This window comes from Pongo pygmaeus, chromosome 12 (genome assembly GCF_028885625.2).
Source record: "Pongo pygmaeus isolate AG05252 chromosome 12, NHGRI_mPonPyg2-v2.0_pri, whole genome shotgun sequence".
Classification (NCBI taxonomy): Eukaryota; Metazoa; Chordata; class Mammalia; order Primates; family Hominidae; genus Pongo; species Pongo pygmaeus.
Window position 1 is genome coordinate 93,613,776 of NC_072385.2, and position 16,142 is coordinate 93,629,917.

A 16,142-nucleotide genomic window follows, 5' to 3' on the forward strand; every position below is an offset into this window, starting at 1 on the left:
GGGTGGAGTGATTAGGATATGCCAAGCACATTTAGTTCTAAAGAACAAAAGTAGGAGAAAGTGTGTCTGGTTTGGAATAATGCAAATAAATTTCATTTTTTGGCATATAATTATTTGGCAAGTAATTCCAAGGCTTGAGTTTGAAATAGTTGCAGGAGATGATGCTGGAGAAATATGCAAGGCTCAGAGCCATGATTAACGGCCCTGTGTGAACATTATCCTGTAGGGTTATTATATAACCCAGAGTTGGACTTCAAGTTGCAAGAAAAGAACCCTAGTGGAACTCCATCTATAGTTGTCTTTCTTCAAAAGAGGGTTCTTTCTCAGGCTGACACAGGGCTTGCCAACCTTTTGGAATAAATCATTTTCACTTCTCTGAAGTGACAAGTCTCACCAGATGTGAAAGTAGAAAGGGTGTGTTGATTGCATGGACGCAGAACTGGGTAGTTAAGTTTTTGCCATTGACCAATGAGCCACAGGTAAGGGGCATTTCAGTGTCTTGATAATTAATTCATTAGTTATGATTAACTCTTGGAAAACCCTAAACTTCACCCACCTCTCCTGGCCTCCTGTCACATAGAGTGGAGGGATGACCAGCCTAGACAGGAGAGATTGAGAGAGAGGAAGACCTGGTAGCACAGGTTGTGATGAAATGTGCTTCCTTCCATTCTCTCTAGGGGAAGATGATGATGACGATGAATGTGGGGAAGAGAAGCTGCCCTCCTGTTTCGATTACGTGATGCACTTTCTGACTGTGTTCTGGAAGGTCCTCTTTGCCTTCGTCCCCCCTACTGAATACTGGAATGGCTGGGCGTGTTTCATTGTCTCCATCCTCATGATTGGCCTACTGACAGCTTTCATTGGAGACCTGGCTTCCCACTTTGGCTGCACCATCGGCCTGAAAGATTCTGTGACTGCAGTTGTGTTCGTCGCACTTGGAACATCAGTGCCAGGTAGAAATTACATTCATGTATAATTCTCCCAGTAGCAGAAGTTCATTTGCCTTCTTGACGCTTTCTTTCCTACAATTTCAAGGGCTGTGATAACAAACCACGACCTATGAAAGACGAGAGCCCAGAGGTATAAATAATGTAACTGCCAGAACACTGTCATGGCCCTTCTCAAGGTTCAAAAGCCGGTCAGTGTCATTGCAATGACAGGAAAGCATCCCAGATCCCCAGAGGGTCTCCATGGCCTGTAAGAGACCAGATTGGTTTGATGGATAGATTTTCAGATCAGCTTCCCATTGCAATAAGCACTTTTGAAAAAACAAAATAAAAATATAGAGTCAGCCTTAAGAACCAAATTTCTGTCTTTTATATACTTGGTAACATTTTAATGATCTCTATGAAACTGTATTCATTTAGGTAACTAGGAAAATGTACTTACTGGAGACCTGATAAAATATTCTCTTGACCCAAATATTAATGAGAGGAAAGAGAAAGTAGAGATTGATCAAGACAGGAAAAAAGTAATCCTGACAAAAGTGGACTGGCCAAATGTATATTTCATGAACATCCCTTCATGCATTCCTTACAAGCTGAATTTTTCGTCTGACCTACAACTATACTTTACTATGTTTACTCATATTTCTGAGTAAGACATCATCTTCCCAAACAACACTGATAGCAATAATTTTCAAACTTTGGTGGGGATCAGAATTACCTGAGAGCTTGTTAAGAAATACAAATCCCTGAGAACCATCAACAACCTCTGGAAGATCTAGGAGTGACAGGGCCCAGGAATGTGGGTTGTAAAGCTCACAAGTGACTCTGGTATACACCAGAGCTTATTGTAACTGAAACTCTGGATCTACTCTCCAGCACTAATTAGCATCTTGACAGATATATAGCCTTTACTTTGAGCAACAATACCCACGTTCTTAACCAAATACCAAGCCAAGGACAAGCATTACAGTAGCCTTGGTAAAAGGCAGGACTAGAAGCAAATACAGCTGTGCTAATGGTGCTATTCACTGTCCACTTTCCCTATTTCCCACAGTCCTGACATAGTCACTTTGTTTTCTACTAAAGTTTGCCATAGTTGTCAAGCCTGACTTTTGGTTTGAGTCTGAAAACAACTACAGTTTAAATCATGTATTTCTTTCTACTCAAATTCATCAGTTATTCTTCTTCAGGCAGCTATTTATTGTCCAGTGACTGTGGCCAAGTTACTTAACCTCTCTGAGCCTCAGTTTCTTCATTTACAAAATAGGGATAATCATACTTAACATGCAGAATTACAGTCAAGATTGGAAAAAAATACCTGCAAATTATGCATCTAGTACAGCACCTGGGACATAGAAAAAAATTTAATAAAATTGTATTTCTGGTGATTATTGTTTATATTGAATAATTTAGGATGATCTGAACAGTATAAATCTGGACACTTCATTCATTAACCATGGATGAAGTATCCAGATTTATACCGGTCAGCCATAAGGCATGGTGTTATGCAACTGACTGCCTGCCTGGGGGTTCTGATTAAAGACTCCACATGCTTCTGGTAACCAACTGAGGGAATGGAGGAGCTAGGAGACCTAGAGGGTTCTCTTACTTTCACCTTAGCAAGCAGGGCTGTTTGAAATCGTTCAGTTGACCATTGATCCTTAGAGAAGAGCAGAGTCCCTCTCAATCCCAACTACGTTCCAGCAGTTCCATATTGGTCATTTTCTTTGCATCTTTTTCCAGAGTTACCAGAAATTTACCAAGCAAAAGGAAAAACTTAAGATATTCTTAAGGTGTTTTGATTAGAGACTACATATAAAACCAAAGGAATAAACGTTGTGGTTGTCTGTTGCTTCTATCTGAGGTAATTATAGGAAAATATGTTGGAGTCCACTTTTCCTACGGTTTAAGTCACTGAATCACATTGTGTCCAAGTTAGCACACACTGTTGGTCATGGGTTTAGTTCCTGAGGAGAATATGTGCAAATAATGATCATAAAGGCAAAAATTAGGTCTGTTATAGCAATTGTCCAAAATCAGCAGTTTATCCGACCAAATACATCCCTTGTTTTCAAAAGGATTTAAAAAATGCTTTTCCTATCTGAAATCCTTGTTCCTGAAAGTGTTTTTATGCCCCAATACCTCTTATCCAATATACCCTCAAGCTGGCTTTTTCTAAATGTCAGTCTTCCAAAAGGCCTCTGTGTGTCTCTTGTTTTAAGAAACTCTTGAAACTTGTGGCAGCCTTATAATTAAAATTTATTTTTCCCTATAACATGAGTTATGGATTACAGCAAACCTTCATGTTTAGAGGAGTCACTTGTTCTGCCACTTAAAACTAACTCAGAACCCAGGTGGAGACATCAAGAGGTAAGAAAATCTGTTTGGGGAAGGAAAATACAACAGAATCATTTGTTGTTGAAACAGTTTCCCTACACTGCCATAAATGCTTTCCATCGGGACACAGATCTCTTTGCTGTGTTATTGAGAGAATTCCATAATTTGCTGCAATATTAACTGTGCAGCAAGCTCCCCAAACAATATATTCAGAGGTAATCTTAGATAATCTTATCTATATAAAGACACTTTTTCCAAAAACTGTGAAAATTGAAGAGGCTGTTGGATGAACATCATATTTCTGACTTTATTTTTCGACCCTGCTGATTCAGAGCAATGTTTTATTATACATCCTGACTCCTAAGAAAAATGATGCTATTGTTTCTAGATGACAAAGCCCAGTTGCTACAGGCAGAAGAATAAAGAAAAATAATTCCCTTCACTTATAGCCTACTATTTAGTCAGCAGCAGTCCTGGGGCCCAGCGTTTTCTCTAGGCCCATGTTTTGGCACTTTTCCTGAAACAGAAGGGCCCCTTCCTAGTGTCTGATATTCTGCTGCTTCTTTCTAGGTTAGACTTTTGGATTCTTAGATTCTAAAGGCCAGACGGACATTGAAAACTTTCCCGTTAGTCCTCCTGCCTCAAGGCAGGAAGTAATATCTATATATCTCATCAAAAGTGTTTTTACCTTACTATTCAAAGTGTATGGGGAAAAGCTTATACATTTTCAAGTGAGACAAAGCTTCTTCCTTGTACCAGCTGGTAGCAAATGCTCATACTCTACTGGCAGAGAAGGATTCATAGAGGTCTTCACTTACCCTCAATGTTAGGTGTTTCGGCAAGAGCTTGAAGACCCGTGCCTGTGAATAGAGAAAGGGCCTCCTCTTCCCGAATCACCATTTTTCAGACTTCTCTCTCTGGAGAAAGAGGCTTCCCAAGTAGCCTCTTCCCACCTTTAAATGTTGGAGTAAGCCCAAGACCGGTCTTCATCCTTCTTCTCATCTTGGTCCATGCTCACTTCCTGGACATCAGTCTCCATGGTGTAAATGACATCTATCTGCCAATGACTGCTGAATGTATATCCCCAGCCTCAATTTTCCTCTAAGTGCTAGATTCATATACTAGCTGTCTTCCCTATATTGATGCTAGACATGTAATTTGCAGCTCAGAATTACTGTATCTAAAACAGAACTGTTGATTTCTACTGCCCAATGGCCTTATCCTTTAACCAAACCTACTCTTTCCACGTCTTGCCTTTCTCAGGAGAACAAGTCATCATCCATCCAGGTATCCTTGATTCCTTTTTCTCCTCCCCATGGTCAAAGGTCCTGCAGATCTTTATTTTTTAATTTTATTTATGTTTAAGATGGAGACTGGCTCTGTCACCCAGGCTGGAGTGCAGTGGCACGATCTTGGCTCACTGCAACCTCCGCCTCTCGGGTTCAAGCAAGCCTCCTGCCTCAGCCTCCCGAGTAGCTGGGACTACAGGCACATGCCACCGTGCCTAGCTAATTTTTGTATTTTTAGTAGAGAGAGGGTTTCACCATATTGGTCAGGCTGGTCTCAAGCTCTTGACCTTAGGTGATCCCCCCCACCCCTCCCCTGCCGCCCCCAACCCCTGCCTCAGCCTCCCAAAGTGCTGGAATTATAGGAGTGAGCCACCGCACCTGGCTGACCTTTCCTTTAAAGTGTGTCTTGATTGAGCCCATCTAGCTATCTCTCCACCACCACCATCCTAGTCTACACAGCTGTCCTCTCTCACCCATATCTCTGCAGTAGCCTCCTATCTGTCTCCCTGCTTCTGCTAGAGATCATTTCAAGCGGTAAATCAGGCCAGACTACAGCTTATAGTCTTCCAATGGCTTCTTATTTAACTTAGGATAAATTCTGAAAAGCATCACTCTGTCTTACCAAGACCAACATGATTTGGCCCCTGCCTATCTTTCCAGTCTGTTCTCTTCCTTGCCTGCTGTTCTTTGGGCCCATGGGCCTTTTTTTCTATCCACACACCAAGCTCATTCCTTTCTTTGGATTGCACTAGCTGTCTCATATCCCCTTCATTTACACAAGACTGGCTGTTTGTCTTCAATTACATCTCATCTTAAATGATATCTTTAAAGAGCCCTTTTATAATCACCAACTGTGAAGTAGTCAACCAGTTCTTTTGTATTATTTCACTCTATTTTCTATATTTATTACATTCCGGATTTTTTTAGTTTACTTATTTTTGAATGTTATTTTCTAACTCTGTCCACTAAAATGTAAGCTTCATTAGAAGAGGAACCTCTTGTTCTTTTCTCTAGTGCCTAGGATGGTGCCTAGCTGACACAGAAGTAATGCAATTGTGTATCTGTGTGTTTGTCTTTGGGTTGTATATGTAAATACATGTACAAATCAGTCATTTACACATTAGTACAAGTTGGTTCAATCAGATTGCTTTCTTTCTAATATCTTCTAGCGACAGTTAAGAATTGAAATTATTGAGGGAGGTAAGTAGATGATTTTTTAGTGTTGCTTATTCTTGAATAGGACATATCTGAGAAGGTTATTGTAGTAAGAAGGGACAAAAGTTAAGAGCACTGAGGACCTCAGAACAAACATTTTTCCTCTTTCATAATTTTGGCTATGGTGGGAACTGTGAGGAGGAGCAAGGTTCTTTTTTTGGTCTTTTCTTCATTCTTTTCTCTCCTAGGATCCCTTCTCGCAAGACCCAGACCTCAGGCCAGTACTTTTAAAACTTTAGGTAGACCAGGTGCGGTACCTCACGCCTGTAATCCCAGCACTTTGGGAGGCTGAGGCAGGCAGGAGTTCAAGACCAACCTGGCCAACATGGTGAAACCTTGTCTCTACTAAAAATACAAAAATTAGCCGGGCGTGGTGGTGGGCACCTGTAATCCCAGCTACTCGGGAGGCTGAGACAGGAGAATGGCTTGAACCCAGGAGGCGGAGGTTGCAGTGAGCTGAGATTGCACCACTGCACTCCAGCCTGGGCAACAGAGCAAGACTCCATCTCAAAAAAAAAACAAAAACAAAAAACACAAAAAAAAACTTTAGGTATACTCTGGAGTGCTGAATTTTGCACTAACACAAGTTAGTGCAATTTTGCCTAACACAAGTGTATAACTATGTTATGTATCACATTATTTCTATGGAAAAACAAGTTCAAAATAAAGGGGAAAAAATTAAGAAGGAGCATTTGGAACCCAGCCTTTTTTTGGACTAAGGGCCACCTAGTCATTGGACATTCTTTTAGCTTACAGTTATTTACTTGGATAAGCCTTGGGTATATTGGGCCAGGACATTCCAGCTTATATCCCAGATTCAAAATATGGACTTTCCTTTCATCTCTTGTTCCTATTGGATTCAAATAAATAGAAGTAAGCATCCTCCTTTAACTGCAGGGAGAACTCTGAGATACTGATGAGTGGGGGGGGGGGGGGGGGGCGGGGATTTTTGCCCCATTAAGTCTTGCCTTCATCTTTCTCTGCATGTCTTGGTGGGGGTTGTGCCTGATGCTTGCTGATTTCTCCCACTAGTTCCCGTTACCAGCTGGTTGCTCCCGGGCCAGAAAAGCTTAAAAATTGGGTATGCTAGGCTGTCCTTTAGTCTCTGGCATTGTATGATTTTCTGTGTCCTTCCTATGTTTAGAATATTATTTTATCCCTTGGATTCTGTCAAATATGAATTATTTCCCTCTAAGGATTTTAAGGCTGAAGGAGAAGGAAATAGACAGTTTTGGTTTCCACCACCACCCCTAATTTTGTATATAGAACCTTTTTAATAAAATAAAACCTTATGTTGGGGAAAATTTATGTCATTTTTAAATTACAACACTTTTAGACTTCTGAATTCCATAGGAAGAACTTGATATATAAAACTGGTTATCCTGGTTGTTCACCATGTTCTCTTAGCATGGTGTTAATGACTGTGCACCAATAGGGTAGAGGGACAAGAGCTTTAGAGCTGAATTCAGGAACCTGGACTTCTAACCCTTACTTACTGCATGGCTTTAACCAATTTTTTAACTCTCTGAGCCTCAATTTTCTTGCCTGTAAAATCAGCCTAATGATACATGGCAATTCAAACAAAGTTTTCAAGAAGATTAAGTAACAGCATGGATCTCAGAGAATGTATCAACTGAAAATTGGTATAAAATACAGGAAACTATTATCATTATTTACACTGAGATCAACTCTAAAAAAAAATGTCAAAAGGAATAGAAAACACCAGAAAATGAGAATAAATGGGAAAAGTTTTGAGCAGAGAAGGAACATTTTTAAAATTTGCCACAAAGCTCCACTATATGCTAGGCATAAGCACTGTGTATACTTTATTTATTATCTTACTTAGGTTATGTCATTAAGTGATGTGAACTGATTTTGCCTACTTTCAACCTTTATTTTTTTTGACGCTTAGATCCTTCCCCTGAAAATGATATTTTTTTCTGTTTGTTCAGCACTGTGCTACAAAACACTATATTATTTTTAGTAATTGAGAAAAACAGCTATTGACAGCTAACTCTTTTTCAGTTTTTAATTTTCTGGCTTCTAATAACTCTCAAAACTAAGATATTCTATAGAATACTTAAACAGCAACTGCTTTACAATTTACTGTGTCCTGTTGCTTTACTTCTTAGTGGACCCTCAAAGTAACTTGTACGGTTGTGCAGGTTGTATGCTGCATAATCCAAGAGGCCCCATAATCTGAGTGACCCTCCTGGAGATGTATAGGGTACAACATGCCTATTTTAGATGGTGGCCCTGTCTAAAATCACTTAATAGCTTATAGGAGAGTGAATACAAGTATCCTCATGTTACCTGAAGAAACTAAAACTCATAGAGAATAAATGACTTGGCCATATTTAGCCAAAGTTTGTATGGATGGTAAACTGTGGAATCCATGTTATCTCTCGTTTTTATAATCTGGTACTTAGCTACTCTATCGTGCCATCTTGGACTTATTTTTAAAGTATTGCGTATGCTCTTTTCCATATGCCTTACAAATGTTTTAAGAAATTTTTAAATTTCTCTCTTTACCTCAATTTATTATTTTTTACTTTTAAGGCATGCAACAGTAGGATTACATTTAAACTCTTTAAGGTCAGGAACTATTATTCTATTTGGCATGAAAAACACCTAATGGAGTCCATGCTTTCAAAAAAATTCAGAAATGAATCAAGATCCAGTTCTATACCTGTAAACTATTAGCATTTCCTGTATGTAAAAATTTAATCACTAAGACAACTGAAAGATGTTCAGTTCTGACCCAGCTGGTAAAAAAAAATAATAATAATAGAATACCAAGATAATCCTCATCAGCACAGCCATGTGCCACTAATAAATCTGAACACAAAGAGAGATTTGGTCTTCCCAAGCTAGACCAAACACAGCTGTGATACACAGCCACCCAGGTGCCGGTCAGTGGGGCCCAGGAAGGGCACGTTGAGGACACCCTCCTAGCAGTCATGTTCTGCCCAGGCTTACTGGCAGCTTTGGAAATTACGTTCCAGTGTTCTAGATCTCTGAGCAGAAGTAGGAGCGGGAACCATAGAGGTTAATATTCCAAGGTCTCACCAGTAAACACACTCAGTCTACTCTTCACTTAACAGCAGAGAGGTGGTCAGGAGCGAACACAAAAATGCCCACTCATCACAAACATGTTCCCCTTGGGAAACTGTACCCAGTCATTCTGAATTCTGAGCTCCCTTGAAGGACAGCAGGGAATCAGATTAATTCCATCATTTCTTTTCATCCCATCCTACTTCAAATAGATGTGTTGTTCTCAGTGCAAACTCACAGATGGATTGACAGTTAACAGCCTCTGTCTCAGAGAAGTTATGCAAAGTCTTAGCACAATGACTACGTGCTGAGGGGTTATAAAAGAACATGAGCTTTAGAGAGGCAGGTAGACCTGTGTTCAAACCCAACCCTCCCTCCTCTACTTATTAGATGTATGACATCCCCAGAGACAAATTGCTTAACTCCTCTAAGCCAGAATAATAGGAACATGAAAATCCATCTCACAGAGTTGTAGTGAGGATTACATGAGAGTGAATTTATAAAGTACCCAACACAGAGCCTCGCATATAGTAGACCCTCAAAAATGTTGGATTTCCTTTACTTTCTATTTCAATGCACTGATAAACAAGTTAGGCCTCCTAGGGTATTTACCTTAGCTGCATTGCAGCAATTGAAAACTGAAAAACTAAGTAAATTTTCAGCCTATCTTCATTTTTCCCTATGTTAGGAATTCTAGTGAGGTAGACATGTCCAAATGTGCTTCTGTTTCCTGCAATTTCACTGACCATGAGCTTTCTCCTCTCAACATTGACATTTCAAATCAGACAGCCAGTATCAAGAGGTGCCATTGTAACAGTGTGCATACGTATTTAATTGGACAGCTACATTTCACATTAGCTTAAATGGAAATGAAAACAGAGTTACTTTACCCTAAGCCAGTATTTCCCAGTGGCTATGGTGTCAGTTTCCCCAAGAGGCTCCTAAAGGGCAAGTATATTTTGTTTTCACATACTCTAATAAGCAACAAGTTTCTTTACTACCAAAAAAGTTCAGTACTGTTGAATGGACCCTCAGATCTGTAGTCAGGCCAAGAGGCAAGGCCAACCAGGAACACTGCCAGAGGGGCAGCACAGGACAGCCCTAATCACTCAAATGGCTTTCCACAGGACCTTATCTTAACCTCACTCCAGCAAGCAGCAGTCTGGAGTTTAAATGCTTTGTACTTTCCAGCACACTTTCCCATGAATAGATGATGTCATTAGAGTTAAAGGAAGCCTGCAAAGGCAAACATTTTTGAGGAGAGAATGAAACAAAAGAAGGCTAGAAGCCAGAATTTACAAGATTTTCTCTATAAATGGCACCATAACTGCCTGTTATCGTATACTAAAAAACAGTGGGGAATAGGCTGCATGCAGCCGACCCAAAGCATCTGTAAAAGCCTGGGAAAGATCCATTTCAAAGCCCTTTGCATCTTTTATTCTCTCTCCTCAAAGGAAGAGTTTTTTATTAAATACTTTTAAGGGTTTTTTGTTGGTAGTTATACTCCTTATTTCTCTCAAAGAGCAGTACTGCATGGGCACCTGGCATTGAGTACAAAGCTGGAGGGGAATCAGGATGATAACAATGATGTCATCTACCAGGAGGTGGTCCAGGGAGCAGGGATGCTCAGCATGTGTCTTGCCCAATCTGAAGTCCTGCAGAGCCTTTGGATTAGTGCCCCAACCCCATACCAGCCAACTTTGCTCAGTCCCATAAAAGTCACAGTGTAAGAAAAGAGAGCTAAAAATATTTTATTCTATTCTATCTAGGCCTTCTTACATACTCTAGGTTGGCCAGAGCAAGGGCACTTGGTAGAAACATCATGCTGTACAGGTGTGCGTTCGTGTGTTTTGTATTTGGAGGGTTGGTGCTGTGCATGTGTTATGTGAATGAGTGTAAATTTCCCTTTCTTTTCAGGCTCAGGGTGTATTGCAAAGGGAATAAGCATCGAGTGTAGCAAAAGCATTCACAGGAGTGTCAGTCTCTAAGGAATGATTTGTAAATAATGTTGAGTTGATGACTTATTTCTCCCTTTTCACATTTGAAATGAAGGTGGCCAGGCGTGCTGGCTAACGTCTGTAATCCCCGCACTTCAGGAGGCCAAGGCAGGAGGATTACTTGAGTCCAGGAGTTTGAGACGAGCCTGGGCAACATAGAGAGACTCTGTCTCTACAAAAAAAAAGTTTTAAATTAGCTGGGCATGGTGGTATGCACCTGTTGTCCCAGCTACTCAGGAGGCTGAGATGGGAGGATCACTTGAGCCCAGGAGGCCAAGGCTGCAGTGAGCCATGATCATGCCATCACACTCGGCCTCAGTGACAGAGTGAGACACTGTCTTAAAAAAAAAAAAAAAAGGTGAAACATCTCAATGACCACTGTTTTCTGGTGGGTTGTTTTCATTTTAATGCTGTCTCAGTCCGCATCTTTTAACAGCTTTATGGTGGTGTCACTTACATACCATAAAATGCATCCATTTGTAGTACATACAATTTCATGATTTTTAGTAAATTCACTGAGTCTTGCTACCATTACCCTAATCCAGTTTTAGAACATTTCATCACCCCAGTAAGATGCCTCACGGCCATTTACAGGTAATCCTCATCTCCACCCTCTGCCCCAGGCAACCACTGATGTACTTTCTGACCCAATAGGTTTGTCTTTTCTCTATTTTTCACAGGGACCAATTCTAATATAAAAATGTCATGGATTCTCTACATGATAGTGTCAGAATTTACCATGGATTCTGTAAGATTTTGAAATTATTTTATTTTATTCATCACAGAATCTCTCTATATATATTTGTAAATTACATGAGATATTTTTTGTTCTTCATTGTTTTGTGTGTATATGGATTTGTCCACCCTTTTAAAACAATTCCACTACCCTGCCCCCAAGAGTAATCTTGGTTCATACATTGTAAATTGCTGGGGGGTGGGGATCACACAGTGGCGCTTAGAATTAGCACTGTGACTCTTACGGCAGTACCTGATGTTTCATGATACATAAATGCCAAATGTCCATACCAGTTCAGTTAGCTGATCACAACACAGTGCTAAGGAGGCAACTCTCACAAATGGAGCTTCTTACTCTCATTCATGGCCACAGCACGTCATACTGTAGGTGCTGACTGCTGGCTCCTAAATCAATTCAAATCCATCACAACCATTAGGAAGAGAGTACAGAGACCAAGGCACAAAGAATGACACATTGTTGCTAAATGCAAGAGAAGAAAATAGGGGCTATAAGAAAGCAAAACTTCATTGCCATGTCTGGTCCCTGCATGAGAAACAAATGAATTTAAGCCCATTGGTGTTTTTAGAAAAGAGAACAAATAAAATGCTAACTCAATTTAAAAGGCAAAGCTTACATGTGGCCATAAAAAATTTTAATATCTGTTTGGGGTAGTGCATATTATAGATATGAAATCATGCTGCTTGGCATTTATGCACAGCGCCAGCTGGAATCCCATCACTGCTCCTCGGCACACAGACCTCACATCCTGCCTTTTCTCAGGAATGAAACATAAGCTCTGTATTACTTGTTTATACTCTGATTCATTCCAGAAAAGGATTTCAATCCATCAGATGCTTTGCATTGTTCACCCATCTTTTCTAGCACATGATCTAAAAACACTACCTCCGTTAGTGCCCGTATTTTATAACCTTGTTCAGCTCAGCATCTATAAATCCTGTATTTTGTACTCAAGGGGAAAACAGTTTATTTTGGTTGTATTAGTTACAATCAAGAAATTATGTGTTGTATTTGTTTTATCTCCCTGGCTTGCTCCCCACCCCATCCTGCCTCTCTGGAGCCCAGGGGACTTTTTGGCATAGTCCTCCATAAATTATAAGCTATTATTAGGTCATCATTGTAAAAAAATCCTGGGTCAAGATAACAAGAAAGGCTTGCTGTAGCTCCAGACTAAAATGATCCCCATTGGGGTCCACAAAGGGGCCCACCAGAGGATTAATCATAGCCTGTGATTCCTGAGTTATAGTTGCAAAACAACAGGTAACCACAGCGATGCCAACTGATCATGAAAATGTCCTTCTGTGAAGGATTCTGTGTATGATGAGCCTTCAGATGGTTGAAATATGGCAAATCAGAACCCCAAAACTAACCCACTTGTCACATTAGAGGACTGCAGTTCTGGTCGCTCAAGGGGAACCAGCACTTGGTATGAGGCTGCACTGGAAGTGGTTGGATGTGCTTCCTGCCCTTTAGTCTGTGCTTTGGGGAGAAATGGGGCAAACCACATAGAAGAACCTGACAATAACTTTCTGCTACGTCAAGTATTCTTATCCTGAGAGTAAAGATTAAGCTCTCTCATCTATAGCTTCTATAACTGAACTGAGTCTACAGTGGAATACTAGTGACAAGAAATATTCACAAGGAAACACTGTATTTTGACAATGCCAATAGCTAACTAGGAAGCCCAAACTGAGTCTCTGAAGCAATGTGGCATTCTTGATCATCAAATTTTCAAGTGGGTTTTCCTCTACACCATTCATAAAGTCATTAAAAAAGAGATAAATACCATTTAAAAAATTAAAACAAACGAAGCAATATGACCCAGTGGCAAAGCATAGGCTTTCAAGCCATTCTGCATTTCTTTTCATTCATTCTGAGATACTTAAGGAGCCCCCACTGTGTACCGGCCAGTGTTGGGCATGGCGGAGGTGGGGGATAAACAAGACAGATGATATGTCTACTCCCATGGAGTAAGACTGGTACTTATAAACAGATGATAAACTTTAAGGTAGCACAGAAGATGAACATTGTTGAGAAGAAAATTAAACGAGATCATGGAGCCATAGAATGGAGGGTGTTTATGTGAGGGAGGGGGTATTTTAATAGGAAACTTTGACTGTGTACACTACGAATCTCTAACAAATCACACTTCAAACCTCTAATCCGTGTCCCCCCCCCCACCCCCACCCCCAGATTTACTCAAGCAGGTCTAGTCTCAGAAACTGAAAAGTTATTTTCTTTCCACTTCAAATAATGGCTTTGAATTATTTTTCCTTCTCAATCCAGCACCTGGTACTCTCATATGAGCCCCCCTACCACCTCTGTTCTCAGCAGATGGTACCCCACTGCCCTGGATTCTTCTCCCACAGACCCTCCATTCTAAATATTTTGGATTAGTTATGACTTTGGAATATCCAACAAATGATCACAGTAAGATCCCAATGGTTAATGATGGTTTCAGGAAGGCAGACCCCTTGCATTTAACACACACACACAAAAATGCTTTCATAGTAACTACATTTGTATAGCTTCATCATTTTAAAAGTATGTTTTTATAATTCATCTCTTTGATACCCACAGCAGCCCTGAGAGTTAGTCAGCGTAGATGTGTTATCATGTTCAGAGCATGGAGTTGTTATCTGGCAAATTGATGAAGGATCCTGGAATTGGACTGGCAGCATGAGGACCTGAACACCAGAAATTACAGGATGTGGGTTCTAATCCCACCTTGTGCCCTCACATTCATCTGACCCCTAAGGAGCTTCCGTTTCCTCTCCTGACAAAATGAAACTAAGGGTAACTGTTCCCACCCATCTTCCTCCTCAGAAATGTCAGGCACAGCAGATAGTATAACATTCATGGACGTGCTCTGAAAATTACAAGAATCTATAAAAATAAGAGATATTTAACAAAAGCTATTTGTTAAGTATCCACAAGAAGCTGTCCTACGTCCCTGAGAGAGAGACAAAGGAGAACATTTTGAGAGATCAGGCTCATGGCATATTCTTAGCAGCTTAGGTAGAGCTCTATGCCTTTTTTCTTTTCTTTTTTTTCATTATACGTTACGTATCTAGTAAGAGCCCAAGTACAAATGATGAAAGATGGGCATTGCAACCCCTTCCCAAACATCTCAAGGACATGACATGAATCTCTTAACAAGCTTGTAAAAAAGTATTTGTCAGGTTAAGTGAATATGCAAAGCAATTTTGTGGGTTGAAGTCACTAAAACATACCGTTAGTAAATAAAATAGAAGTATTTGTAGCACAAAATATAAAATTAGGAGAGAAGATTTTGGTGCTGCTCTGCAGTTCTTCAACGCTTAACACGAGTAGTTGGGGGAAAATGAAAAACACAAACACATCTTCCCTTCACAGCTGGTGGTGGGCAAACTTTCATAGTGGGTGAAGTTGCTTTCTAGGATTCTTGTTCCATATCGTGGACTGTCCTAGGCACCCTCCTGACACTGGATCCCAGGCCAGATCCTGATGTCAAGGCTATCTCCTCTTCTATTCAATTCCTTCCTCCTCCCCACTACTGGATCCTGACACTGGATCCTGGGCCAGATCCTGATGTCAAGGTTATCTCCTCTTCTTCTATTCCACTCCTTCCTCCTCCCCGCTACACCCTTCGAGATGCACCTGCTCTGTGTGTAGTATGTAGGATGCTTTTCATCCAAGGATTTGTCTAACATAATTATGAATGCTGAATTAACCAAAAGGACCAGGAAAAAGCTGAAATTCAGTCATTCACTTCTTCCCAGAGAGACTCTGTATTTAAACGTCTATTTTTAACCTATATTTGTTTTTAGTAGCACAAGCAGTAAACAATACATGCTCTTTGTAAATAGAAAATGTTAATAAGCAAGCAACAAAAAGAAATCCTGCCATCTCACCACCATTTACATTCAGCCATTTACACCTTTAAAATTGTGAAATCCTGGGACATTTAAATAAATTGCACAAAAAATGTGTATACAGATATATAGCAAATATTTACGCATACTTTTTATGGACTGATAGTAGGCATAGTTACATAACCTACTTTCTCACATAGCAGTGTGTCATGAATGTTTTTGTTAGTGTACTTTAACAGTTGCACAATATCATGTTATATGAAGTTGCAATTTATTTTTTCTAAAATGATAGACAATTGTTTCTAATTTTTCTCTAACATAGAAACTCTGCTCCAATCCCCGATATAAATTTGTGTGTTTGTAAAATTGCTTCTAGAGCCTCAGAAGCAGAGAATCGCTGGGCCAAATAGTTTGTAGACTTTTCAGGCTTTTGATAGGCACATATGCTTTTTTGTATCCTATGACTAATCTGTAGGAATGAGTTAATGGAGGAAATTTTACACCAAATCGCAGCAAGGTGAAAGGCAAAATAGGTGAATTATCGGAAATTTTCAGAACCCATTCAAGTCTCACCTGTCCTCAAGTGTCACCTGCTGCCTCTTGTGCTGGATTGAGGTTACATGCAGTGGTCTACTTTTAATAGTGTTCATATTTTTGTGAACTGATAATGCACAAAGCAGCCCCTTCAGAAAAGT

At 40.1% G+C, this 16,142-nt stretch overlaps 1 protein-coding gene across 12 annotated transcripts in view; it reads left to right on the forward strand.

Moving 5' to 3' along the window:
- Positions 1 to 16,142, forward strand: part of SLC8A1 (solute carrier family 8 member A1) — a 389,853-nt gene that overhangs the window by 361,926 nt on the left and 11,785 nt on the right. For all 12 annotated transcript variants that reach the window (XM_054474975.2, XM_054474978.2, XM_054474980.2 and 9 more), the window contains one exon: positions 678 to 953. In XM_054474975.2, coding sequence (XP_054330950.1) covers positions 678 to 953 — 276 coding nt within the window. The remainder of the gene's footprint in view (positions 1 to 677; positions 954 to 16,142) is intronic.